At 40.9% G+C, this 25,830-nt stretch overlaps 1 protein-coding gene across 13 annotated transcripts in view; it reads left to right on the top strand.

Moving 5' to 3' along the window:
- The first annotated feature begins 418 nt into the window (after window positions 1–418).
- LOC115196392 (uncharacterized) overlaps window positions 419–25,830 on the top strand; it is a 28,315-nt gene continuing 2,903 nt past the window's right edge. For 4 of the 13 annotated variants that reach the window (XM_029757184.1, XM_029757189.1, XM_029757188.1 and 1 more), the window contains exons 1-10: window positions 428–531; window positions 1,051–1,119; window positions 1,240–1,440; window positions 1,617–1,819; window positions 2,234–2,301; window positions 2,696–2,715; window positions 2,901–3,101; window positions 3,270–3,472; window positions 3,758–3,873; window positions 4,393–4,412. In XM_029757184.1, coding sequence (XP_029613044.1) covers window positions 1,251–1,440; window positions 1,617–1,819; window positions 2,234–2,301; window positions 2,696–2,715; window positions 2,901–3,101; window positions 3,270–3,472; window positions 3,758–3,873; window positions 4,393–4,412 — 1,021 coding nt within the window. In that variant the 5' untranslated portion in view covers window positions 428–531; window positions 1,051–1,119; window positions 1,240–1,250. Of the gene's footprint in view, window positions 532–1,050; window positions 1,120–1,239; window positions 1,441–1,616; window positions 1,820–2,233; window positions 2,302–2,695; window positions 2,716–2,900; window positions 3,102–3,269; window positions 3,473–3,757; window positions 3,874–4,392; window positions 4,413–4,610; window positions 4,812–11,676; window positions 11,883–12,171; window positions 12,288–13,973; window positions 14,490–16,117; window positions 16,519–17,045; window positions 17,386–25,830 lie in introns of those variants that run through there. The other 9 variants (XR_003878850.1, XR_003878849.1, XR_003878848.1 and 6 more) reach the window with 9 other exon arrangements.

Below are 25,830 nucleotides of genomic sequence, written 5' to 3'. Positions count from 1 at the left end.
AACCTCAAAACATGGCTAAAACGATCATGTTGATGTCATGGATGGATGGTCAGTCGTTCCATGCCTTCATAGCTCTGTCTATGAATGTGAGAGTGGTCACCTTCCTCCAGCCCCATCCCTCAGCTGTTTACCAAATATGTGGCGAGTTTCTTCTTTGTTGTTTGAACTATAGTGACTTTCTAATAAAATAGCCTCCCCTTATCGGTCATCACTAGATACCACAAACACAGTCATCAACCCCGTCTATTTCTGCAATTTATCTTTTTAAATTGTTTTGAATATAATATTTACCTAATCTTAACCACACAGCTAATCTTATGCCAAACCTTATATTAAGACCAAAAGGCACATTTTATTTTTCAATCATTTTTACGATAGAGCCAATTTTGACTTTGTGACTGTGGTAACTAGTGGAAACCCTTATTTATCTCTGCTGTTTAGTTTCACTTTCTTTTAGTTTAGCGATTGGGACAGATCACTTCAAACCACAACTGCAATACAGTCAACAGAAAATAATCCCACATTTGCAGGGTAAATCTACTTTCCTCATTTCCTTTCATTGACTATTCATGTTCAATATGAACACCATGACTATCATTTACAGTTGGGTGGGTGTCATTAAAGGTTTTGTGATCATTTAATATTCTATGTCTACAACAGGAATTAAACAGTACACATGGTTAAGTGGAAACTGGTAGTGCAGAATTTAATGGAATGTTTTTAGAGGAGTAATTCTATGAATATAGAATATAGCAGAGGCAGTAAGTACATTTACAATAACACATTGCTTTCACTTTCTAATTCCAAGAAATCATGTGGTCCAGTGGAAGGAGTGAGGTGGTGAAGTACTCTAGAGCTGGATATTGTGAAAGATTAGAGCAAAAAAGTACATGTTTAGAATGTGAAATAGCCTCACGCTGCTGTACACAGTTTGCACGGTAGAGAAAGATAGTTTATCTTCATGGTTTGTACCCTGGTTGTAGTTTGCCTATCCTGAATGTATCTATCTAGACTAATAAACCCCTTTGTCTGTTCATTTACTTTCTATAGGTCCATGTTGGAACACAGAGGTCATTTAAAACAGGGTTCTTTTCTGTAATTTCACATTTTGATTAAGAGGTACACTATAAATGCTGGTTGAACTATGAAGCAAATATCCATTGTGCCAATTAACAAAATAATTTATACTTTAATCAATGACCATTTTGACCTTCCTCTTTCATGTCTGTTTAAAATCAGTGGCACACAATATGAAGTACTACATAGTTGAGACTGGCAATACTTTGGATACTCATATTCAGTTTATGAGACAACTCAACAACACCACAAGATGTTTTACGGAAGTGGAGTCGCCAGTGGAGAGTGATGTCATCATGGCTTTCTGTCCCATCGTCTCCCGCGCCGGGACTGATATTGAAGCAGCACTGAAACAGATTCCAAGTACAGTAATTCATCCCAAATATGACTTCCCAAGCAATGTTATTTCCTTCTATACCAGATATTCTCTTTCCACACCAGATTTACTCAATGTGCCAATGTTATAAATTACATGACTAAATAGTTTATTTGAGAGGCTTATTGGTTTATTTTGACGTGTTCCCTTATTCTCTTGACAGCTGGTAAAGATGTTATTCTGGTAGTGCTGCATCACACCTTCAACCCAGACTACACTGTACCTGACAGCAGCAGACTAGTGACCAGAAGTGATGTAATACTCACAGTGGACTGTCTGTTCCATGAGAGCCAGGGACTACTGGACTGTCCTCACAATGATGCAGCAGTCAGCAGGGTTCTGAAGAGGCTGAACATACAGCCAAAGGTAGCTAACCCTAATTCAAGGTTCAGGGAGGGCCACTCTCCCCATTCTCCCTGCAACAGCCTCTGCTGTATGGTTACAATCATGTTCAATAACTGTCAATGAATAACATTCAATAGCACAAAATGCTAAACCATATAGTTGACCAGAGTATTTTATTACACAGGGTCTGATAGTATAAGAGAAAATAAATGGTTGTAGTATGAATCAAATATTAGTATTTGTAATGAGTGTTTTCTATAGATTGGACCTGAAGAACAGATCAGAATCCTTGAGCAGAGTCACTTTGTTACTGAACTCTATTGCTGTCACACAGATTGTGATTGGGGTTTTGTATCAATGAATCATCATCTTGAGTACAGCATCTCTCTGTATTTGATGTACTGGATACTCTTTCTTCTTTTTCTCTTTGTACAGATCAGACAACTTACCGTTCCAGCTGTGATTCTGATCTGTGTTGTAATGGTGTTGTGGTACAATTTTGGGTGAGTTGTTTTAACTTCAAGGGATATGTTCTGTGTTGGACTGTGATGTTATGCCTTTCATACAGTAGACTCCTGGTATGTCTGCACCCTAACACAAGGCCATTGTGTTCTGGAACTGTTGCTTGTATAGAGAACTGTTGTGTAAACAGTATGATTGTATGATCACATCCCACTATATAAGAAACATCTAACCATTCATTCTTTGAGTTCTTCCCTGTGAAATCAGAGATTGATCTCCCCTGCAGCTGCTTGACTAAATATGCTTCTATTATATGATTAAATAGTCTCTGCCTTAATATTTGGATTGAACACTGGTTGTTGTACATGTTTGCCTGTCCTGAATGTATCTATCTAGACTAATAAACCCATTTGTCTGTTCATTTACTTTCTATAGGTCCACATTGGAAGACATAGGTAATTTTCAACAGGGTTCTTTTGTATAATTTCATATTTAGATTAAGGGGTGCACTATAAAGTAAATGGTTAAACCTACAATACTCTTATAGCTGTCTGAACTATGAACAAATATCCATTGTGCCAATTAACAAAACATTACTACATTTCTCAATTACCTTTTTGATTTCTCTTTCTTGTCTAAGTGACACACGAGATGAAGTACTACATAGTTGAGACTGGCAATACTTTGGATTTTCATATTCAGTTTATGAGAAAACTCAACAACACCACAAGATGTTTTACGAAAGTGGAGTCGCCAGTGGAGAGTGATGTCATCATGGCTTTCTGTCCCATCGTCTCCCGCGCCGGGACTGATATTGAAGCAGCACTGCAACAGATTCCAAGTACAGTAACTCATCCCAAATATGACTTCCCAAGCAATGTTATTTCCTTCTATACCAGATATTCTCTTTCCACACCAGATTTACTCATTGTGCCAACGGCATAAATTACATGACTAAATAGTTTATTTGAGAGGCTTATTGGTTTATTTTTACATATACTCTTGACAGCTGGTAAAGATGTCATTCTGGTAGTGCTGCATCACACCTTCAACCCAGACTACACTGTACCTGATAGCAGCAGACTAGTGACCAGAAGTGATGTAATACTCACAGTGGACTGTCTGTTCCATGGGAGCCAGGGACTACTGCAGTCTCCTCAAAATGATGCAGCGGTCAGCAGGGTTCTGAAGAGGATGAATTTGCTGCCAAAGGTAGCTAATCCTAATTCAAGGTTAACCTTTCACCTTAATCTTAACCACACTGCTAACCTTATGCCTAACCTTAAATTAAGACCAAAAACTATTTTTAGATTTGATACATTTTTACAGTATAGCAAATGTAGACTTTGTGGCTGTGGAGACCCTTGTTTATCTCATGCTGTTTAGTTTCACTTTCTCTTAGTTTAGCCATTGGTAAATGGAAAGGGGTCAGTTGTACAAATGAATGCATTCAACTGAAATGTGTCTTGCACATTTAACCCAACCCCTCTGAAACAGAGAGGTGCAGGGGGCCCACCGCCCCTACCCTCCAGGCCACCTGCCCCCCCCTGGAACAGATCACATCAAACCACAACTGTAATAGAGTCAACAGAAAATAATCCCGTAGCTGCAGGGTAAGTCTACTTTCCTCATTTCCTTTCATTGACTATTCATGTTCAATATGAACACCATGACTATCATTTACAGTTGGGTGGGTGTCATGAAAGGTTTTGTGATCATTTAATATTCTATGTCTACAACAGGAATTAAACAGTAGACATGGTTAAGTGGAAACTGGTAGTGCAGAATTTAATGGAATGTTTTTAGAGGAGTAATTCTATGAATGTAGAACAGAACAGAGGCAGTAAGTACATTTACAATAACACATTACTTTCACTTTCTAATTCCAAGAAATCATGTGGTCCAGTGGAAGGAGTGAGGTGGTGAAGTACTCTAGAGCTGGATATTGTGAAAGATTAGAGCAAAAAAGTACATGTTTAGAATGTGAAATAGCCTCACGCTGCTGTACACAGTTTGCACGGTAGAGAAAGATAGTTTATCTTCATGGTTTGTACCCTGGTTGTAGTTTGCCTATCCTGAATGTATCTATCTAGACTAATAAACACCTTTGTCTGTTGATTTACTTTCTATAGGTCCACATTGGAAGACATAGGTAATTTTCAACAGGGTTCTTTTGTATAATTTCATATTTAGATTAAGGGGTGCACTATAAAGTAAATGGTTAAACCTACAATACTCTTATAGCTGACTGAACTATGAACCAAATATCCATTGTGCCAATTAACAAAAACATGAATACTTTTATCAATGACCTTTTTGACCTTCCTCTTTCTTGTCTGTTTGAAATCAGTGTTACGCAAGTTGAAGCAGTACACAGTTGAGACTGGCAATACTTTGGAATCACATTTTCAGTTTATGAGACAATTCAACAACACCACAAGATGTTTTACGGAAGTCGAGTCGCCAGTGGAGAGTGATGTCATCATGGCCTTCTGTTCCATCGTCTCCCGTCCCGGGACTGATATTGAAGCAGCACTGCAACATATTCCAAGTACAGTAATTTATCCCCATGGTTGTGGAGTAACAGATTGTATACAAAAAAACTGTAACTGTAATCCGTTACATTACCAGCAAAAATATTGTAATCAGATTACAGATTCTTTTGAAAAACTAGATGATTACTTCGAGGATTACTTTTAAATTCAAAGGATGTTTGCGAAAAAAATATTTGACACTTCTCTGTTTTCTCAATGACATTCAAATCAGCATGGAAAAAAGTGCACATTTAGATTTGTTCAACGTGAGCGAGTCTGACCATAAATCAGAGACCACTATGATGACACATCAAATGTGTTTGATGGATTGCGGGAAAAGAGGAGGAATAGGCTTTTGTAGGTTACAGTCCAAGCTATGTCTTCCAATGGTGCGACTGCTGTCGGCATCCGAAGATGATCCAACATGAATAAACGCTTGGAGGTAATGATGACAGCAGTGGTGTAGTGTACGGCGATATGGATATCCCTTATTATTGATATCTACATAGCGCATTGATTTGAATCACACTGCTGCTCTCTCATTTAGCTATTTGCGCCTTTTGGATTGTGGTTTTTGTGGATGGCTGTTCACAAATCTAAATGTGTATTTGAACCCCAAAAATGGTTCAGTTCAAGAAGTTTAAGCTGCCTATTAATCATTGTTTTTGAATCCAGTGGACATCCAGTGAAAAATGCGCTCTTGCAACAGCTGCGTAGAGCGGATCCCAGCCTATGGAATAAAAGTGAGGCTTTTATTGCTCAATATAATTCATGCTAATAAAAAAATTATCCATAGGCCTAATGGACACATACTCAAACTCGCACACTTTTCATAGACTTAAATCAAATGTTATTGATCACATACACATGGTTAGCAGATGTTATTGCGAGTGTAGCGACGTGCTTGTGTTTATAGTTCTGACAGTGCAGCAATATCTAACAAGTAATCGAACAATTCCACAACAGCCACCTAATACACACAAATCTAAGTAAAGGGATGGAATAAGAATATGTACATATAAATATATGGATGAGCAATGACCGACCGGCATAAGCAAGATGCAATAGATGGTATAAAATACAGTATATACAGTTGAAGTCGGAAGTTTACATACACCTTAGCCAAATACATTTAAACTCAGTTTTTCAAAACTCCTGACATTTAATCCATGTAAAAATTCCCTGTCTTAGGTCAGTTAGGATCACCACTTTATTTTAAGAATGTGAATTCTCAGAATAATAGTAGAGAGAATGATTTATTTCAGCTTTTATTTCTTTCATCACATTCCCAGTGGGTCAGAAGTTTACATACACTCAATTAGTATTTGGTAGCATTGCCTTTAAATTGTTTAACTTGGGTCAAACGTTTCGGGTAGCCTTCCACAAGCTTCCCACAATAAGTTGGGTGAATTTTGGCCCATTCTTCCTGACAAAGCTGGTGTAACTGAGTCAGGTTACTAGGCCTCCTTGCTCGCACACGCTTTTTCAGTTCTGCCCACAAATATTCTATGCGATTGAGGTTAGGGCTTTGTGATGGCCACTCCCATACCTTGACTTTGTTGTCCTTAAGCCATTTTGCCACAACTTTGGAAGTATGCTTGGGGCCATTGTCCATTTGGAAGACCCATTAGCGACCAAGCTTTAACTTCCTGACTGATGTCTTGAGATGTTGCTTCAATATATCCACATCATTTTTCTACCTCATGATGCCATCTATTTTGCGAAGTGCACCAGTCCCTCCTGCAGCAAAGCACCCCCACAACATGATGCTGCCACCCCATGCTTCACGGGTGGGATGGTGTTCTTCGGCTTGCAAGCCTCCCCCTTTTCCTCCAAACATAACGATGGTCATTATGGTCAAACAGTTCTATTTTTTTTCATCAGACCAGAGGACATTTCTCCATGTGCAGTTGCAAACCCTAGGCTGGCTTGTTTATGGCGGTTTTGGAGCAGTGGCTTCTTCCTTGCTGAGCGGCCTTTCAGGTTATGTCGATATAGGCCTCGTTTTACTGTGGATATAGATACTTTTGTACCTGTTTCCTCCAGCATCTTCACAAGGTCCTTTGCTGTTGTTCTGGGATTGATTTGCACTTTTCGCACCTAAGTACGTGCATCTCTAGGAGACAGAACGCGTCTCCTTCCTGAGCGGTATGATGGCTGCGTGGTCCCGTGGTGTTTATACTTGCGTACTATTGTTTGTACAGATGAACGTTGTACCTTCAGGCGTTTTTAAATTGCTCCCAAGGATGAACCAGACTTGTGGAGGCCCACAATTTCTTTTCTGAGGTCTTGGCTGATTTCTTTAGATTTTTCCATGATGTCAAGCAAAGAGGCACTGAGTTTGAAGGTAAGCCTTGAAATACATCCACAGGTACACCTCCAATTGACTCAAATGATGTCAATTAGCCTATCAGAAGCTTCTAAAGCAATGACATAATTTTCTGGAATTTTCCATGCTGTTTAAAGGCACAGTCAACTTAGTGTACTTCTGACCCACTGGAATTGTGATACAGTGAATTATAAGTGAAATAATCTGTCTGTAAACAATAGTTGGAAAAATTACTTGTGTCATGCACAAAGTAGATGTCCTAACCGACTTGCCAATACTATAGTTTGTTAAGAAATTTGTGGAGTGGTTGAAAAACGAGTTTTAAATGACTCCAACCTAAGTGTATGTAAACTTCCAACTTCAACTGTACATATGAGATGAGTAATGCAAGATATGTAAACATCATTATTAAAGTGGTATTAAAGTGAATAGGGATCCATTGTTAGAGTGGCCAATGGTTTCAAATCTGAACTTAAAGGGGAAATCGGTAGTTGCTACATATATATATACATTGATTCTTGAAGAATATAACTTATAAATGCCTCATGAGCTTAGTTCAACTGTCACACTCCATGAGAACCCCAAAAATAATAAGAACTCTTTAAACAGCGGCATATTATCAAGATATCAAAGTGTCACCAACAAAAAGGTAAACAATAGGCCTATAGCAAATGCAGCATATGGCATACATTTTTCCCATTTAAATAGCACTTTTCAGTAGTGCTCAAAGCATGCCATTCCATGAGCGCAGCATTTATTTTTCAACTGGAATCAATGAGCCCAATCAGTCCTCCATGACAACAAAATCATAAACAACAGAGTAGGGCTGGCTAATAAGACCTTCGTTTTGGGGTCATGCTCAGGTAAAACAATTTGGCTAATCTATACTTTCATATTTCCAAGTCCTATTCTTGAAGATCAAAGGGTATAACATTTATTGGAATGACTGGAATTCTGATAGACTTTGGTTTTTAATGTAAAGATATAATTTAATTGTATTATGATATGTATGTCACGGGTGTCGCTGGGTAGAGACGACCAAAACGCAGCAGGAATGTGGATGCTCATCTTGATTAAATTGATTAAATAAAGTGAACACCAAAAACACCAAAAACGAAAAACGACAGAAGACAGTTTAACAGGCTATAATAACAACAGCAGTGCTAAAGACAACTACCCACAAAATCCCCAGGTGAAAACAAGCATCTAATATATGACTCCCAATCAGGAAAAACGACGTACAGCTGTTCCTGATCGGGAGCCACACAAACCACACAGAAATAGACAGACTAGAAAACCAACACTAGAACATATATTCAAACCCCAGACTACATAAACCAAACACCCCTTTAATAATACACACAACCCCAACCATACAAAACAAATACCCTGCTGCCATGTCCTGACCAAATTATAATACAATTACTCCCTCTGCTGGTCAGGACGTGACAGTACCCCCCCCCCCCAAAAAAGGTGCATATCCCAAATGCACCTAAACAACCAAAAAATAACCAAAAAATAAACCCCTAACTAAAGGGAGGGAAGGGAGGGTGGCTGCCGTCAACGACGGCACCTGTGCTACACCCCACCTCCCCAACCCACCTATACTGGAGGTGGCTCAGGTTCTGGCCTACTGCCCTCCAGACTGTAGGCAGACTCAAAGTTCAAAGTTATAGTCAGACTCACTCGGTTCCGGATCGCAGGCAGACTCCCTCGGTTCCGGACCGCAGGCAGACTCACTCGGTTCCGGACCGCAGGCAGACTCACTCGGTTCCGGACCGCAGGCAGACTCACTCGGTTCCGGACCGCAGGCAGACTCCCTCGGTTCCGGACCGCAGGCAGACTCCCTCGGTTCCGGACCGCAGGCAGACTCCCTCGGTTCCGGACCGCAGGCAGACTCACTCGGTTCCGGACCGCAGGCAGACTCCCTCGGTTCCGGACCGCAGGCATACTCACTCGGTTCCGGATCGCAAGAAGACTCACTCGGTTCCGGATCGTAGACCTATTCATCCCTCTCCGAACTGTGGGCTGTCACTCGGTTCTGCACAGTGGGCCGTCTCCCTTGGTTCCGAACTGTAAGCCGCCTCACTCGGTTCTGCACAGTGGGCCGTCTCCCTTGGTTCCGAACTGTAGGCCGTCTCACTCGGTTCCGGGCTTAACACTCTTACCGGATACTCATGACGGGGTACTGTTTCCGAATACTCTGGACGGGGCATTGTCGTCGGATACTCTGGACGGGGCACTGTTGTCGGATACTCTGGACGGGGCACTGTTTCCGAATACTCTGGACGGGGCACTGTCGTCGGATACTCTGGACGGGGCACTGTCGTCGGATACTCTGGACAGGGCACTGTTTCCGAATACTCTGGACGGGGCACTGTCGTCGGATACTCTGGACGGGGTACTGTCGTCGGATACTCTGGACAGGGCACTGTTTCCGAATACTCTGGACAGGGCACTGTCGTCGGATACTCTGGACGGGGCACTGTTTCCGGACACTCTGGACGGGGCACTGTTTCCGGACACTCGAGGCTGGGCTGACGCACTGGAAGCCTGATGCGTGGGACTGGTAGTGGAGGTACCAGCCTGGGGACATGCACCTCAGGGCTAGTGCAGGAAGCAGGAACTGGCCGAGTGGAACTGGTATTACGCACTGGAAGCCTGATGCGTGGTGCTGGTACTGGAAGTGCCAGTCTGGGAACACGCACCTCATGGCTAGTGCGAGGAGCGGGAACAGGCTGAGTAGGACTAGGCTGACTCTCTGGAAACCTGATGCGTGGTGCTGGTACTGGACGTGCCAGATTAGGGGTTCACACTTCCGGGTCAGCACGAGAGGCAGGAACTCGAAATACTGGGCCATGGAGGCGCACGGTCGGTCTTGATCGCACCTCCTGCACAACCCGTCCTGGCTGGATGGAACTAGTAGCCCTGTACAAGCGGGGTGCTGGTACAGGGCGAACTGGGCTGTGCAGGGGCCTGATGGTTGCCGTGCGTAGAGCGGGCGTAGGGTAGCCTGGTCCTAGGAGGCGCACCGGTGACCAGACGCGCTGCGCAGGCAGCCTCCTACCAGGCTGGATGCCCACTCCAGCACGGCATCTGCGAGGGGCTGGAATAACTCGCACTGGACTGTGCGTGCGTATGGGCGAGATCGTGCGCACTTCTTCAAAACTCGGCACCCTCCACTCCATACGGTCCTCCATATAAACACGGGTAGCTGGCTTTTGGCTCATCCTTCGCCCAGCCAAACTACCCGTGTGCCCCCCCAATTTTTTTTATTGGGGGTGCCTCTCCGGCTTAAACACCAGTCGTGTTCCCCTGTAGCGTTCCCGGTCTTCGCTCCACTTTCTCCATGGACCCTCTCCGGCCATAATTTCCTCCCATGTCCATTTCTCCCGTTGGTCCAACTGAAATTCCCTTTTCTCCTTCCTCCGCTGCTTGGTCTTTTTGTGGTGGGTAGTTCTGTCACGGGTGTCGTTGTGTATTGATGACCAAAACGCAGCGGGAATGTGGATGCTCATCTTGATTAAACGTATTAAATAAAGTGAACACCAAAAACACCAAAAACGACAGAAGACAGTTTAACAGGCTATAATAAAAACAGCAGTGCTAAAGACAACTACCCACAAAATCCCCAGGTGAAAACAAGCATCTAATATATGACTCCCAATCAGAAACAACGACGTACAGCTGTTCCTGATCGGGAGCCACACAAACCACACAGAAATAGACAGACTAGAAAACCAACACTAGAACATATATTCAAACCCCAGACTACAAACCAAACACCCCTTTAATAATATACACAACCCCAACCATACAGCCTTCCCTGTAGCTCAGTTGGTAGAGCATGGTGTTTGCAACACCAGGGTTGTGGGTTCGATTCCCATGGGGGGCCAGCACAGGAAGAAAAATAAAAATGTATGAAATTGTATGAAATGTATGCATTCACTACTGTAAGTCGCTCTGGATAAGAGCGTCTGCTAAATGACTAAAATGTAAAACAAATACCCTTCTGCCACGTCCTGACCAAATTATAATACAATTACTCCCTCTGCTGGTCAGGATGTGACAATGTAGTAGAAAGCGATGGGTTAGAAGAAGCCTACATAACCAACCCATGAAGTAAAATGTAACATCCAAATATGGCCAGCTTTGTAAACTTCAACATTGATTTATCCTGCAATAGATGTCGTTCAATTGGTAATATGCATTTTTGTCTTCTTCTAATGCCTCTTAAGAGGAAAGTCATCTAAAAGTAACGGAATGTAATCAGATTACATTACCGAGTTTGGGTAATCCAAAAGTTACGTTACTGATTACAATTCTGGACAGGTAACTAGTAACTGTAACAGATTACATTTACAAAGTAACCTACCCAACCCTGTTTATCCCAAATGTGACTTCCCAAGCAATGTTATTTCCTTCTATACCAGATATTCTCTTTCTACATCAGTTGTATTCAAAATGTACCAACAGCCTAAATTACATTACTAAATTGTTTATTTGAGAGGCTTATTGGTTAATTTTGCCATATTCCCTTATTCTCTTGACAGTTGGTAAAGATGTCCTTCTGGTAGTGCTGCATCACACCTTCAACCCAGACTCCACTGTACCTTACAGCAGCAGACTAGTGACCAGAAGTGATGTAATACTCACAGTGGACTGTCTGTTCCATGAGAGACTGGGAGGACTACTGGAGTGTCCTCGCAATGATGCAGCGGTCAGCAGGGTTCTGAAGAGGCTGAACATACAGCCAAAGGTAGCTAACCCTATTTCAAGGTTAAACTTTTAACCTAATCTTAACCACACATTGCTAACCTTATGCCTAACCTTAAATTAAGACCAAAAAAACGAATTTTAGATTTGATGAATTTTTACGATATAGACATTTTTGACTTTGTGGCTGTGGAGACCCTTGTTTATCTCATGCTGTTTAGTTTCACTTTCTCTTAGTTTAGCCATTGGTAAATGGAAAGGGGTCAGTTGTACAACTGAATGCATTCAACTGAAATGTGTCTTGCACATTTAACCCAACCCCTCTGAAACAGAGAGGTGTAGGGGGCCCAACGCTCCTACCCTCCAGGCCACCTGCCGCCCCCCGGAACAGATCACATCAAACCACAACTGTAATAGAGTCAACAGAAAATATTCCCGTAGCTGAAGGGTAAGTCTACTTTCCTCATTTCCTTTCATTGACTATTCATGTTCAATATGAACACCATGACTAACATTTTCAGTTGGGTGGGTGTCATGAAAGGTTTCGTGATCATTTAATATTCTATGTCTACAACAGGAATTAAACAGTAGACATGGTTAAGTGGAAACTGGTAGTGCAGAATTTAATGGAATGTTTTTAGAGGAGTAATTCTATGAATGTAGAACAGAACAGAGGCAGTAAGTACATTTACAATAACACATTGCTTTCACTTTCTAATTCTAAGAAATCATGTGGTCCAGTGGAAGGAGTGAGGTGGTAAAGTACTCTAGAGCTGGATATTGTGAAAGATTAGAGCAAAAAAGTACATGTTTAGAATGTGAAATAGCCTCACACTGCCTGTTTGGAATCATTCCTGTTTTGAATCTTCTCAGGTTTTGGCTTGCCAAATGAGTTCTGTTATACTCACAGACACCATTCAAACAGTTTTAGAAACTTTAGGGTGTTTTCTATCCAAAGCCAATAATTATATGCATATTCTAGTTACTGGGCAGGAGTAGTAACCAGATTAAATCGGGTACGTTTAACCCCAACAGGTTAACTTAAAAGGCTACAATTTATTGAACTTCAGATGTTGTTTTTGTTGGTATCCCAAATGATAACGTTCTAAACCAATTTGTGAGTAGGCAAAATGGAGACTGCATCTGTTTCCCTGTTGTCTCAGGTGCCAGATTTATTATGGACAGAGCTTGACATATACTGTGGACTTAGACCGTGACCACCCAGTTAATACATATTGATCCCTCCTAAGCATTACATATGAATCTTAAAATAATAGACATTTAATTAATATTTAAGCAAAAAGTGAATATCCAGCAGAGATTGGTAATACAAATATAGAGTAACTTTTTGAAGGTATACTAAAATGTAAACAATGCCTTCCAATATGGAGAAAGTTATCATGTTTGTTTTGTTTTAAACCTTGCAATAATTGGAAAAGCAAAATGTGGTTTGAGAGTGGTCTGTGTGTTTAAGCAGTAGTGATTGAGGTATTCCTATTAGGAACGGAGTTTATGGAGTCTAGTGAAAGTAACAAAGAATGGTAATTGGCTTTCAGATAGCAATATAATAATGTAATATCTTAGTAATTTGAAGGAGTAAGACAGAGGGATTGAGCATTGGGACTGATATTCAATTAGAGGCTCCTCACTCTTCAAGGCTTGGTCCACTGCTCTTGTGTTTAAGTCAGCTGTTGTTTGGATTAGAGATAGCCTCCCTGTGGAACAATAGATAGCCGCCAGTACACACTGAACTCAAAAAAGCTGTGAGACACAGTGGAGAAATTAGGGACAGTTTGTACAGAATTGTATGTCAATGTAACAGGTCAAAAAGATTCCGATTACAAGAGAGTTGTTTACTTTAGAAGGTACCCAATTCAGCTTTACGGGACACCGTATTATCTGATGTGTCTGGTGTGTCTGAAATATAATTCTGTGTACGCATGGGTTTATTAAGACTTCCTGCCCAAGATGCAGTAAACCCGATTAATGATTTAGAATTTTTAGGACTGATTAAAATTAGGCATAGTGGCAACCAAGTACATGTTTATTTTCTTTCTTGCAGGACTGATGGAATGTCCACTACCAATTATTTGTTTCATGTTTATCAATGATTCTCTATCTCTCCCTTTGAAAGGCTTCCTGAGGCAGGTGCCTTGGGAGAGCAGTTAAAAGTGCCCGGATCCAGCTGCTAAGGGACCTCCCAAATTAAGCAAGGCCATTTTGTTTGTGTTTACCCAACAATTTTTGGCCACTCACATGCCAGCACCCACCCACACACAACCCACCTATTAATTCATATTTGTTAGTGGTTAATACTCTGTTTGATTTAGAAGTGTGGGGTCTTTTTTGTGTGAGTTTTTCACGGGTTAGAAAGGATGCTATACACAAATTAAAGTTTCCATTGTCAGAGTTTTGTTTGCACACCTAAATTCTCTTGATTAGAAGACATGTACTGAAAAACCCAATGTAAACCTGATACACAAAATGTTTCAAATGTTTGAAATTTAAATGATATCTGAGGTTCAGGAAAACAAACACTCAATTAATTGGGCTGACTGACCTCTGACCTCTGTTCTGACTTCCTGGTGAGTCCTGATCACCCTTACTAGGAAGACAGGAAACATTCTTTTATGGGCTATGTAAAAACAAATAATTAAGAAGAAGTTTATATGTCATGGCTGTCGAAAGGAGCGGACCAAGGTGCAGCGTGTTTGTAGTTCCACATTTTATTTAATCCATGAAACTTTGCAAAACATAAATAACTGAATTGACAAAAACAACAAACTGTGACGCAGAAACAAACACTACTCAAAAGATAATAACCCACAAAAACAGGAAGAAAAAAACCCTACTTAAATATGATCTCCAATCAGAGGTAACGAGGACCAGCTGCCTTCAATTGGAGATCAACCCAAACAACCCCAACATAGAAATAGAAAAACTAGAACTTAAACATAGAAATAGAAAACATAGAACACAAAACACCCCCTGTCACGCCCCGACCTACTCTACTATAGAAAATGACATCTTACTAGGGTCAGGACGTGACATTATAATTTATCAATAGTCCTATGTGTGATCCTATTTTACCATTTCCTTATGAAATTATCAAGAGATAATTCAGTTTAAATGTTTAATTTTTTATATTTAAGGCAGTGTTGTTGTTTTTTTCGGATGCATGAATCACGATGTGAGTCATGTGTCCAAAGGGGGAATTACCAGTCCCCTGTGACCCTTTGGTAAATATGCTAATTGTTTTCTTCACATGCCTGCCAGTAAAAGGAACGATATATGTTGGCAATGGATGACACTTACTCGAAATGAATTCCCCACCTCCAGTGATATATGTGAATTGCTGTTGTTGTTTTCTTTTCTTTGTTTTTGTCTTGCATCAGGATTTCTCCCTAAGGATTAGCCTTCTAAATTAGTGAAAACATAGGTTAATGCAACCCGATTGTGGTAAGAAATATCGAAACAATGGTTTACATTAACAGATTTATTCACCTCTGAATCTACAGATGTGTTGTGTCTGTGTGTGCATTTTTGATACTCACTCCCATTAATAAAGTATAACGTTTATTATGATTATAGTATTACCATACTATGTGGATTGTACAACCCAGAATGAAGGGTTTGAAATGATGAAGTGTCTGGGTTTTTTCTGTGTTGATTTTCCTTACTTTAATAGAGTATAGAATATTTTGATATAGAAGCTAAAATCTAAATGCTTACATTTAAAATGTAATGATTATTATCACACATAGTGATAAGAGGATGGAATGTAATGGGAATTTTAATGTTTGTGGTTTTCTTTTAACACATTTCTGTCTTCAATTCATGTGCTGTTCTATAAACCAATTTATGTGTTCATGCAAGTGGTTGACTGAACACATCCTCCTCTTGTCAGTAGCTGCAATTTGGCAGTACTTCCAGACCTTGTTTTGAGAACAAACAAACGATATCTCAGTTTAAAGGTCTTAGCTTAGAGAGAAAGAAGGCTTGTGAGGTGTTGGTCTGTCACATGATATGAAACAGAATGGTATTGATTAATTAGTTATGCTAAATCATGCAAATATAACTTGTCTGTGAATAGCCATATATAAGACAACTGCTGGGTCTGCCCATCCAGAGCTCCTGATTGACATGTGAACTGTGGTGCATTGAGTTGGTTGGAACTTCTCCAGCGCAATAAACAACGATTCATTTAAGATTGACTTCGAGTGTCCCTGTGTAAGAATTTCCTCTACATACTCATTTTTCCTCTCCTTTTTTTTACAGGCCAGAAATCGTGGCTTTCTATCTTGGATTCTAAACTTTGTCATGGTATATCAAATCATTGCAGTAACTTTTCATCAACTACTATACTGAACAAAAATATGAACACAACATGCAACAATTTCAAAGATTTTACTGAGTTACAATTCATATCAGGAAATCAGTCAATTGAAATAAATAAATGAATGGTGCTATTAAACAAAAGTCAGTACTGCTGTGGATCTCACACAAGTTAGTATTCTTTGATTCTATTGTGTTCATTATTGTGGTCAATTTAATACAGTAATCATCACAGGTCATATCACTAACCTCTTGTGTTTTACGTTTCCTAATCTTTTCAAGATCCACGTCCCTCTACAAGACCTCGTTCTGGCAGTCTATCTGTGATTTGGAGCAATATAATGGTTTGTCAAATCATTGCAAATGATAAAACTACAGATGTAGGATCTTAATTTCATCACTCTTTTGTTGCTGAAATGCAAACTTGTAGTGTATTTGAATTTTAAAAGGGCTTCTAAATTTTGTAATTTCCACTTTTACATTTCAGACTTGATTTGCCTAATGAAAAATATATCAACCCCTACAAAAATGTCCATGAATTATAATACACATAATAATTCACATTTCCTGTTGCTGCAGGATAATTTTCCTGTTGTAGTAAACTGGCTCAAATGAACTGGCTCCTACATCTGTATACACTGACTATACCAAACATTAGGAACATCTTCCTAATAATGAACTATATAATGGTATGTCAAATCATTGCCAAATTATACAACTATACATCATCAATCATGTGCCTCTTCAGGGAGACACTTATAAAGAAAGATCAATAGAAGTGAAACGTATGGATGGTGTCTGTCATAATGGAGCTGTTAAACAAGAGTCAGTACTGCTGTGGATCTCACACCTGTCATTATTCTCATTCCAGTGCACAGTGTCTACAGTCTACAACTACGTCTGTACATGGCTTTCATATGTGAAGCGGCTCTTCTGGGACAATAATTAGGTTCCAGTAGGTTCAAAGTAGGTTGTAGGTTGTCATTCATGTGGTCATTGTAATTAGAGTAACCATCACAGGTCAAATCAGGACCATTAACATTTTGGGTTTCATGTTTCCTAATCTTTTCAAGATCCACATCCCTCTTCAAGACCTCGTTCCAGAAGTGATTAAAGCAGATATTAAAAATGTTAATAAAAATGAATGTAAAATAATAAAGAAGCAACAGGATCTGTGGAAGGGGATGCATCTCAACATCCCTGCTAGTTTACACATGCATCATACTTCTGACACCAGTGTAGCAAATAGTGGGGGGGTAGCCCAGATTGCTTGACGCAAGAAAAACTTGCTAGCCACATACTCAATACGGATAGCTTTCTCTTTTGGAGGAGTTTGTAACAGATATACAAAGGCTTGACTTTTTGCAATAGTTCAATGACTGAGCTGAGCTCAAAAGTGAGGGAAAAGGCATTTGAACAAAACATTGCATTCTGGGACGTGTCCCCTGGTCGGGTTGTTAAAGTCAAGGTGGCTGTAAACACCAAACGGAGGCTAGAACATAAAATATGCCTTAAATTAAGTTCCTTATTCAATAAAATCCTTAAAGGGCAACTCCACCACTTTTCAACCTCATTTACATTATCTCCGACACAATACAAGCACAATACCAGTGTCAACATACACTATATATACAAAGCATGTGGACACCCCTTCAAATGAGTGGATTTGGCTATTTCAGCCACACCCGTTGCTGACAGGTGATTAAAATCAAGCACACAGCCAAGCAATCTCCATAGAAATACATTGGCAGTAGAATGGCCTTACTGAAGAGCTCAGTGACTTTCAACGTGGCACCGTCATTCTAACAAGTCAATTTGTCAAATGTATGCCCTGCTGGAGCTGCCCTGGTCAACTGTAAGTGCTGTTATTGTGAATTGGAAACGTCCAGGAGCAACAATGGCTCCGCCGCGAAGTGGTAGGCCACACAAGCTCACAGAATGGGACTGCCGAGTGCTGAAGCGCATAGCGCATAAAAATCTTCTGTCTTCGGTTGCAACATTCACTATCGAGTTCCAAACTGCCTCTGGAAGCAACATCAGCACAATAACTGTTTGTCAGGTGCTTCATGAAATGGGTTTCCATGACCGAGCAGCCGCACACAAGCCTAAGATCACCATGCGCAATGCCAAGTGTCAGCTGGAGTGGTGTAAAGCTCGCTGCCATTGGACTCTGGAGCAGTCTGACGGACGAATCTGGGTATGGCGGATGCCAGGAGAACGCTACCTTCCCCAATGCATAGTGCCAACTGTAAAGTGTCTTTAACACAATGTGTCAATGCAAGGGAGGGGTCACAATCGATTAGAATAGAGGGACAAAGTGGATGCCTTCAAGATGAAGCATAGCGTTTGGACAAATCATGTTTCCTGATGCTGATTTCAAGATTCAGAATCTGATCAACAAAGCTCACGGCGACACATTGAAAAAAAAAACTTTAAACAGCATCTTGTCAAGCTGCAGAGAAAGTTTTGCGACTTCTTCCCGGAGGAGAACAGGAGACAAGTCGACTGGATAAGGGACCCCTTTCGAGTGGAGATGGGAAGCGTCACGTTGCCAAGCAACGAAGAGGATCAGCTGGTGGAGCTGTCATTTGATTCCGGACTGAGCATGCGCTTCCCGGAAATGACACTGCCACAGTTCTGGTGCAGCGTAGTGGGAGAATATCCTGCTCTCGCCTGTCATGCAATCAGAATCATGCTACTGTTCAGCAGTTTGGGGAAGGCCCTTTCATGTTTCAGCACGACAATGCCCCCGTGCACAAAGCAGGGTCCATACAGAAATGGTTTGGAATAACATGACTGGCCTGCACATAGCCCTGACCTCAACCCCATCGAACACCTTTGGGATGAATTGGAACGCCGACTGTGAGTCAGGCCTAATTGCCCAACATCAGTGCCCGCCCTCACTAATGCTCTTGTGGCTGAATGGAAGCAAGTCCCTGCAGCAATGTTCCAACATCTAGTGGAAAGCCTTCACAGAAGAGTGGAGGCTGTTATAGCAGCAAAGGGGGGACCAACTCCATATTAATGCCCATGACTTTGGAATGAGCAAGAAAATACCCTCTCTTGGGCTAGAAACTCACTGCAGGTTTTGAAAATCACTGTTTTTTACTTTTAATCCTACCCCATGATGTCACAGAGAAGCTTTTTTTAAGGATCTTATCTGTCTAATCACAGATCATAGAAACACAGTGTTTTCACCACTGGTTTGGTGATGATGAATATGTGGAGGAATTGATCTTGAAATGAAGTTCCTTGTTCAATAAGTTTTCAGCAGTAGCATAACATTGTGCTGAAATTTTATCCAGCCTGAGTAGGAAGTGGACATTCATACAGATGTCTGATACACAGGATCACCAACAACTAAGTCTTGTATGAACTGTTATGCGCATGTAACTCTCAAAATAAAGGAAACACTTGAGTAAATGAGGGATACAAAGTATATTGAATGCAGGTGCTTCCACACAGGTGTGGTTTCTTAGTTAATTAAGCAATTAACAATCCATCATGATTAGGGTCATGCATAGAAATGCCCAGTTGCCCATTATTCTGGCTACCATGGCTAGAAGAAGAGATCTCAGTGACTTTGAATAGACAGGAAGAGGCGAAGTGAAAGGGTCCAATCCCATCAAAATCTAGCCATGTGGGAATACTACATTCTGTTTATTAAGCAGACCTCCTGCCTTCTCACCTTTGGGACATCGACTCCAATTGTTAGGGCGGAGACAACATCTCTTCATTATATACATATATATATATTCTGCTTTGAAAGAGAGGTCTCAAAGGATTATAGTGGATTTAAAGGGTATTTGTGTCGGTCTAAGTCACCAGGCTCAACCCCACTGGACACTTATGGGAGATTCTAGCGCTGCACCTGAACCAGGGTTTTCAATCAACAAAACATCAAATTATGGAATTCCTCCCCAAAGAATGGTGTCGCATTCCTCCAAGAGTTCCAGACACTTGTACAATCTATGCCAAGGTGCTTTGAAGCTCTTCTGTCGGCTTGTGGTGTCCCAACGCCCTATTAAGACACTTTATGTTGGTGTTTCCTTTATTTTGGCCTACCTGTACTTTACCTTATATTAAAGGACCCACCAGAGGGCAATGTCGCCCTCATTATGACGTAATTGCTGCCTAAATTCTTGTTTAGTTTCCACCTCCGAAAAATGACTCGGACTACTTATAGGCCTACATATTCACGAATTGTGGGTGGGAATGAAGTGGGTGACTTCCACGTGGAGCGGACAAATATCAACAAATAGGTAACTGACAGCTGTCAATGTAGCTAGCTAGCACGTTAACCTTATCTAGCAAGCTAATGTTATCTGTTGTTGCTGTTTTTTTTGTTACTACACTGTATTCTAAATATTAGGCTATTCTGGAGCTGGACTTGTCGTAAGCATTTAGGGAAAAGCATTGCCACAGATGAAAACCAGTAACTTAGACTTCACATTCTATTGTTATCTCTGAAGATTGGGCATCTCCTTTGATAGAGTTCAATGTGTCAAATCGGATGGCCTGTTGCCCGGGCCTCTGGTAGTCTCTATGGGGGTGCCACAGGGTTCAATTCTTGGGCCAACTCTTTTCTCTGTATACATCAATGATGTTGCTCTTGCTGCTGGTGAGTCTCTGATCCACCTCTACGCAGACTACACCATTCTGTATACTTCTGACCCTTCTTTGGACACTGTGTTAACAACCCTCCAGACGAGCTTCAATGCCATACAACTCTCCTTCCGTGGCCTCCAACTGCTCTTAAATACAAGTAAAACTAAATGCATGCTCTTCAACCGATCGCTGCCAGCACCTGCCCGCCCATCCAGCATCACTACTCTGGACAGTTCTGACTTAGAATATGTGGACAACTACAAATACCTAGGTGTCTGGTTAGACTGTAAACTCTCCTTCCAGACTCACATTAAGCATCTCCAATCCAAAATTAAATCTAGAATCGGCTTCCTATTTCACAAAACAGAGCATCCTTCACTCATGCTGCCAAACATACCCTCGTAAAACTGACCATTCTACCGATTCTCGACTTCGCCGATGTCATTTACAAAATAGCCCCCAACACTCTACTCAACAAATTGGATGCAGTCTATCACAGTGCCATTCGTTTTGTCACCAAAGCCCCATATACTACCCTCCACTGCAACCTGTACGCTCTCGTTGGCTGGCCCTCGCTTCATACTCGTCGCCAAACCCACTGGCTTCAGGTCATCTACAAGTCTCTGATAGGTAAAGCCCCACCTTAACTCAGCTCACTAGTCACCATTGCAGCACCCACCCGTAGCACGCGCTCCAGCAGGTATATATCTCTAGTCACCCCCAAAGCCAATTCCTAATTTGGCCACCTTTCCTTCCAGTTCTCTGCTGCCAATGACTGGAATGAATTACAAAAATCACTGAAGCTGGAGACTCATATTTCCCTCACTAGCTTTAAGCACCAGCTGTCTGTTCAGCTCACAGATCACTGCACCTGTACATAGCCCATCTGTAAATATCCCATCCAACTACGTCATCCCCATACTGTATTGATTTATTTATTTTGCTCCTTTGCACCCCTGTATCTCTACTTGCACATTCATCTTCTGCACATATGTATATTGTAATTACTTCTCCACCATGGTCTATTTATTGCCTTACCTCATTTGCACACAATGTATATAGACTTTCTTCAACTGCATTATTGACTGTATGTTTTGTTTATTCCATGTGTAACTCTGTGTTGTTGTATGTGTCGAACTGCTTTGCTTTATTCTTGGCCAGGTCGCAGTTGTAAATGAGAACTTGTTCTCAACTTGCCTACCAGGTTAAATAAAGGGGAAATAAATAAATAAATAAAATAATATTTCTAGTGGTCTGACAAATATCATTCTAGCTCTGCCACCTTTCACTGCAGACGCGAGACATCGGTGGATGTGGTGGATTGAGACGCATCAAATGCAAAAAAAAGAACATATCTCTAGTTTAAACTGACTTGATTTAGATTTTTTTTATGTTACTTACATTGGCACACCTGTGTTTTAAACCTAAATTAGAGGACAATAACATCAATCATGATCTGTGGTTGAAAATATGCCGCGTTCAAAACAACTGGGAACTCGAAAAAATTACGAGTTCAAATCATGACGTGGGTGATCTTCAGATCGGAAATTCGGAGCTCTAGAAAGAGGCCCGAGTTCCAGAATTGGAAGAGTTAAAAGACCGTTCAAACCGAGTTTTCCCAGTCGGAGCTCGTTTTTTTTGGAATACCAGTTGTCTTGAACGCACTGAAGTCTGAGATTTCCGAGTTCCGAGCTCCCAGTTGTTTTAAACGCGGCATTAATTCTACAGTTAAGCCTAACGACATTCTACCGCTAGTGCCAGGAGTGCAGAAGGCCAGTGTCCCTGTCAAATCAAATCAAATTGTATTTGTCACATGCGCCGAATACAATGAAATGCTTACTTACGAGCACTTAACCAACAACGCAGTTCAAGAAATAGAGTTAAGAAAATATTGAAATTTTAAGAAGTTAAGAAAACAAATTGAAATCGTGCTTGGTCTAACTACTGTTATGTACCTTCTATTAAAGTGGCAATCTGCTATTGGTACATACATTTTTGTAACTTTTGAATTAATTATATATACAGCTGAAGTCGGAAGTTTACATACACTTAGGTTGGAGTCATTTAAAACTCGTTTTTCAACCACTCCACAAATGTATTGTTAACAAACTATAATTTGGCAAGTCGGTTAGGACATCTACTTTGTGCATGACACAAGTCAATTTTCCAACAATTGTTTACAGACAGATTATTTCACTTATAATTCAATGTATCACAATTCCAGTGGGTCAGAAGTTTACATACACTGTTGACTGTGCCTTTAAACAGCTTGGAAAATTCCAGAAAATGATGTCATGGCTTTAGAAGCTTCTGATAGGCTAATTGACATCATTTGAGTCAATTGGAGGTGTACCTGTGGGTGTATTTCAAGGCCTACCTTCAAACTCAGTGCCTCTTTGTTTGACATCATGGGAAAATCAAAAGCAATTAGCCTTGACCTCAGAATAAATGGTAGGCCTCCACAAGTCTGGTTCATCCTTGGGAGGAATGAAAAATTCCTGAAGGTACCATGTTCATCTGTACAAAAAATAGTACGCAATTATAAACAGCATGGGACCACGCAGCCGTCATATCGCTTAGGAAGGAGACATGTTCTGTCTCCTAGAGATGAACGTACTTTGGTGCAAAAAGTGCAAATCAATCCCAGAACAACAGCAAAGGACCTTGTGAAGATGCTGGAGGAAACATGTACAAAAGTATCTATATCCACAGTAAAACGAGTCCGATATCGACATAACCTGAAAGGCAGCTCAGCAAGGAAGAAACCACTGCTCCAAAACCACCATAAACAAGCCAGACTACGGTTTGCAACTGCACATGGGGACAAAGATCGTACTTTTTGGAGAAATGTCCTCTGGTCTGATGAAACAAAAATAGAACTGTTTGGCCATAATGGCCATCGTTATGTTTGGAGGAAAAAGGGGAAAGCTTGCAAGCCGAAGAACACCATCCCAACCGTGAAGCACGGGGGTGGCAGCATCATGTTGTTGGAGTGCTTTGCTGCAGGAGGGACTGGTGACATCAAGACATCAGTCAGGAAGTTAAAGCTTGGTCGCAAGTGGGTCTTCCAAAAGGACAATAACCCCAAGCATACTTCCAAAGTTGTGGCAAAATGGCTTAAGGACAACAAAGTCAAGGTATTGGAGTGGCCATCACAAAGCCCTGACCTCAATCCTAAAGAAAATTAGTGGGCAGAACTGAAAAAGCGTGTGCGAGCAAGGAGGCCTACAAACCTGACTCAGTTACACCAGCTCTGTCAGGAGGAATGGGCCAAAATTCACCCAATTTATTGTGGGAAGCTTGTGGAAGGCTACCCGAAATGTTTGACCCAAGTTAAACAATTTAAAGGCAATGCTACCAAATACTAATTGAGTGTATGTAAACTTCTGACCCACTGGGAATGTGATGAAAGAAATAAAAGCTGAAATAAATCATTATCTCTACTATTATTCTGACATTTCACATTCTTAAAATAAAGTGGTGATCCTAACTGACCTAAGACAGGGAATACTACTAGGATGAAATGTCAGGAATTGTGAAAAACTGAGTTTAAATGTATTTGGCTAAGGTGTATGTAAACCTCCGACTTCAACTGTACATCCATTGATTCTTAAAGGCTATAAATTCTAATTTCACTATGAGATTACTTCAACTGTCAACCCCATCAGAACCCAGAATATAAACTTGTTTTATTCCATTGTTTTTAAATGTGTAATTGTAAACAAACACTGTATAGACTCAAACCACGGCTAAAACTATCATTTCTATATCATGGATGGTGGTGCATCCATAGCTCTCTCTATAAATGTGAGTGTGGTTACAGTTCTTCAGCCCCACCCCTCAGCTTTTTACCAAGTCAGTGGTCAGTTGTTCACACCGGCAGCCCAATTCTGATCTGTTTTTCACCAATTGGTCTTCTGACCAATCAGATCAGCTCTGAAAATGGTCTGATGTGATTGGTTAAAAGACAAAATAGTGGAAGAAGAATCAGAATGCAGCTGCCTGTGTAAACTCAGCATTTGTGACTTTCTGAAAAAATTGCCCCCTCCTCTTATTATCTCATGCTGTTTAGTTTCACTTTCTCTTTGCTATTAGAACAGATCATTTCAAGCCACAACTGCAATACAGTCAACAGAAAATAATCCCATAACTGCAGGGTAAGTCTACTTTCCTCATTTCCTTTCATTGAAAATTCATGTTCAATATGAACACCATGACTATCATTTACAGTTGGGTGGGTGTCATGAAAGGTTTTGTGATCATTTAATATTCTATGTCTACAACAGAAATTAAACAGTACACATGGTTAAGTGGAAACTGGTAGTGCAGAATTTAATGGAATGTTTTTAGAGGAGTAATTCTATGAATATAGAATATAACAGAGGCAGTAAGTACATTTACAATAACACATTACTTTCACTTTCTAATTCCAAGAAATCATGTTGTCTAGTGGAAGGACTGAGGTGGTAAAGTACTGTAGAGCTGGATACTGTGAAAGATTAGAGCAAACACGTTACTGTTTAGAATGTGAAATAGCCTCACGCTGCTGTACACAGTTTGCACTGTAGAGAACTATATTTTATCTTCATTTTTTATTTTATTTTATTTATTTAACCTTTATTTAACTAGAAAGGGCTCATTGAGATTTAAAATCTCTTTTTCAAGAGCGTCCTGGCTGTCACAATTCCTACCGACGGTGGCGCCCCCTCCTGCTCGGGTGGCGCTCGGCGGTCGTCGTCACCGGCCTATTAGCTGCCACCGATTCCCTTTTTGGTTTTCCCTTTTGTTGGTTTTGGGCACCTGTGTTCAGTTTAGTTAATTAGCGGGGTTATTTAATTTAGCTGGCCCGCTTCCGTGTTGTGCGGGATTGTTTCTTGTCAGACGGCTTATGTTCGTGTCGGCGTTGTTTTACACCGTATGTGTTTTCTCCCCTGTGTTTGGGAACATTTGTTTTTGTGTGAGCGTATATTAAATACACCACTACCCTGTGTTCGCTGCTTCCTGCGCCTCATTCCTCCACCACGACTACCAAGCCGTAACACTGGCCA

Source organism: Salmo trutta, chromosome 6 (assembly GCF_901001165.1).
Source record: "Salmo trutta chromosome 6, fSalTru1.1, whole genome shotgun sequence".
In the NCBI taxonomy this organism is placed as follows: Eukaryota; Metazoa; Chordata; class Actinopteri; order Salmoniformes; family Salmonidae; genus Salmo; species Salmo trutta.
Note: the sequence above shows the minus strand (reverse complement) of the source record. Positions and strands in the feature narration are given on the sequence as shown.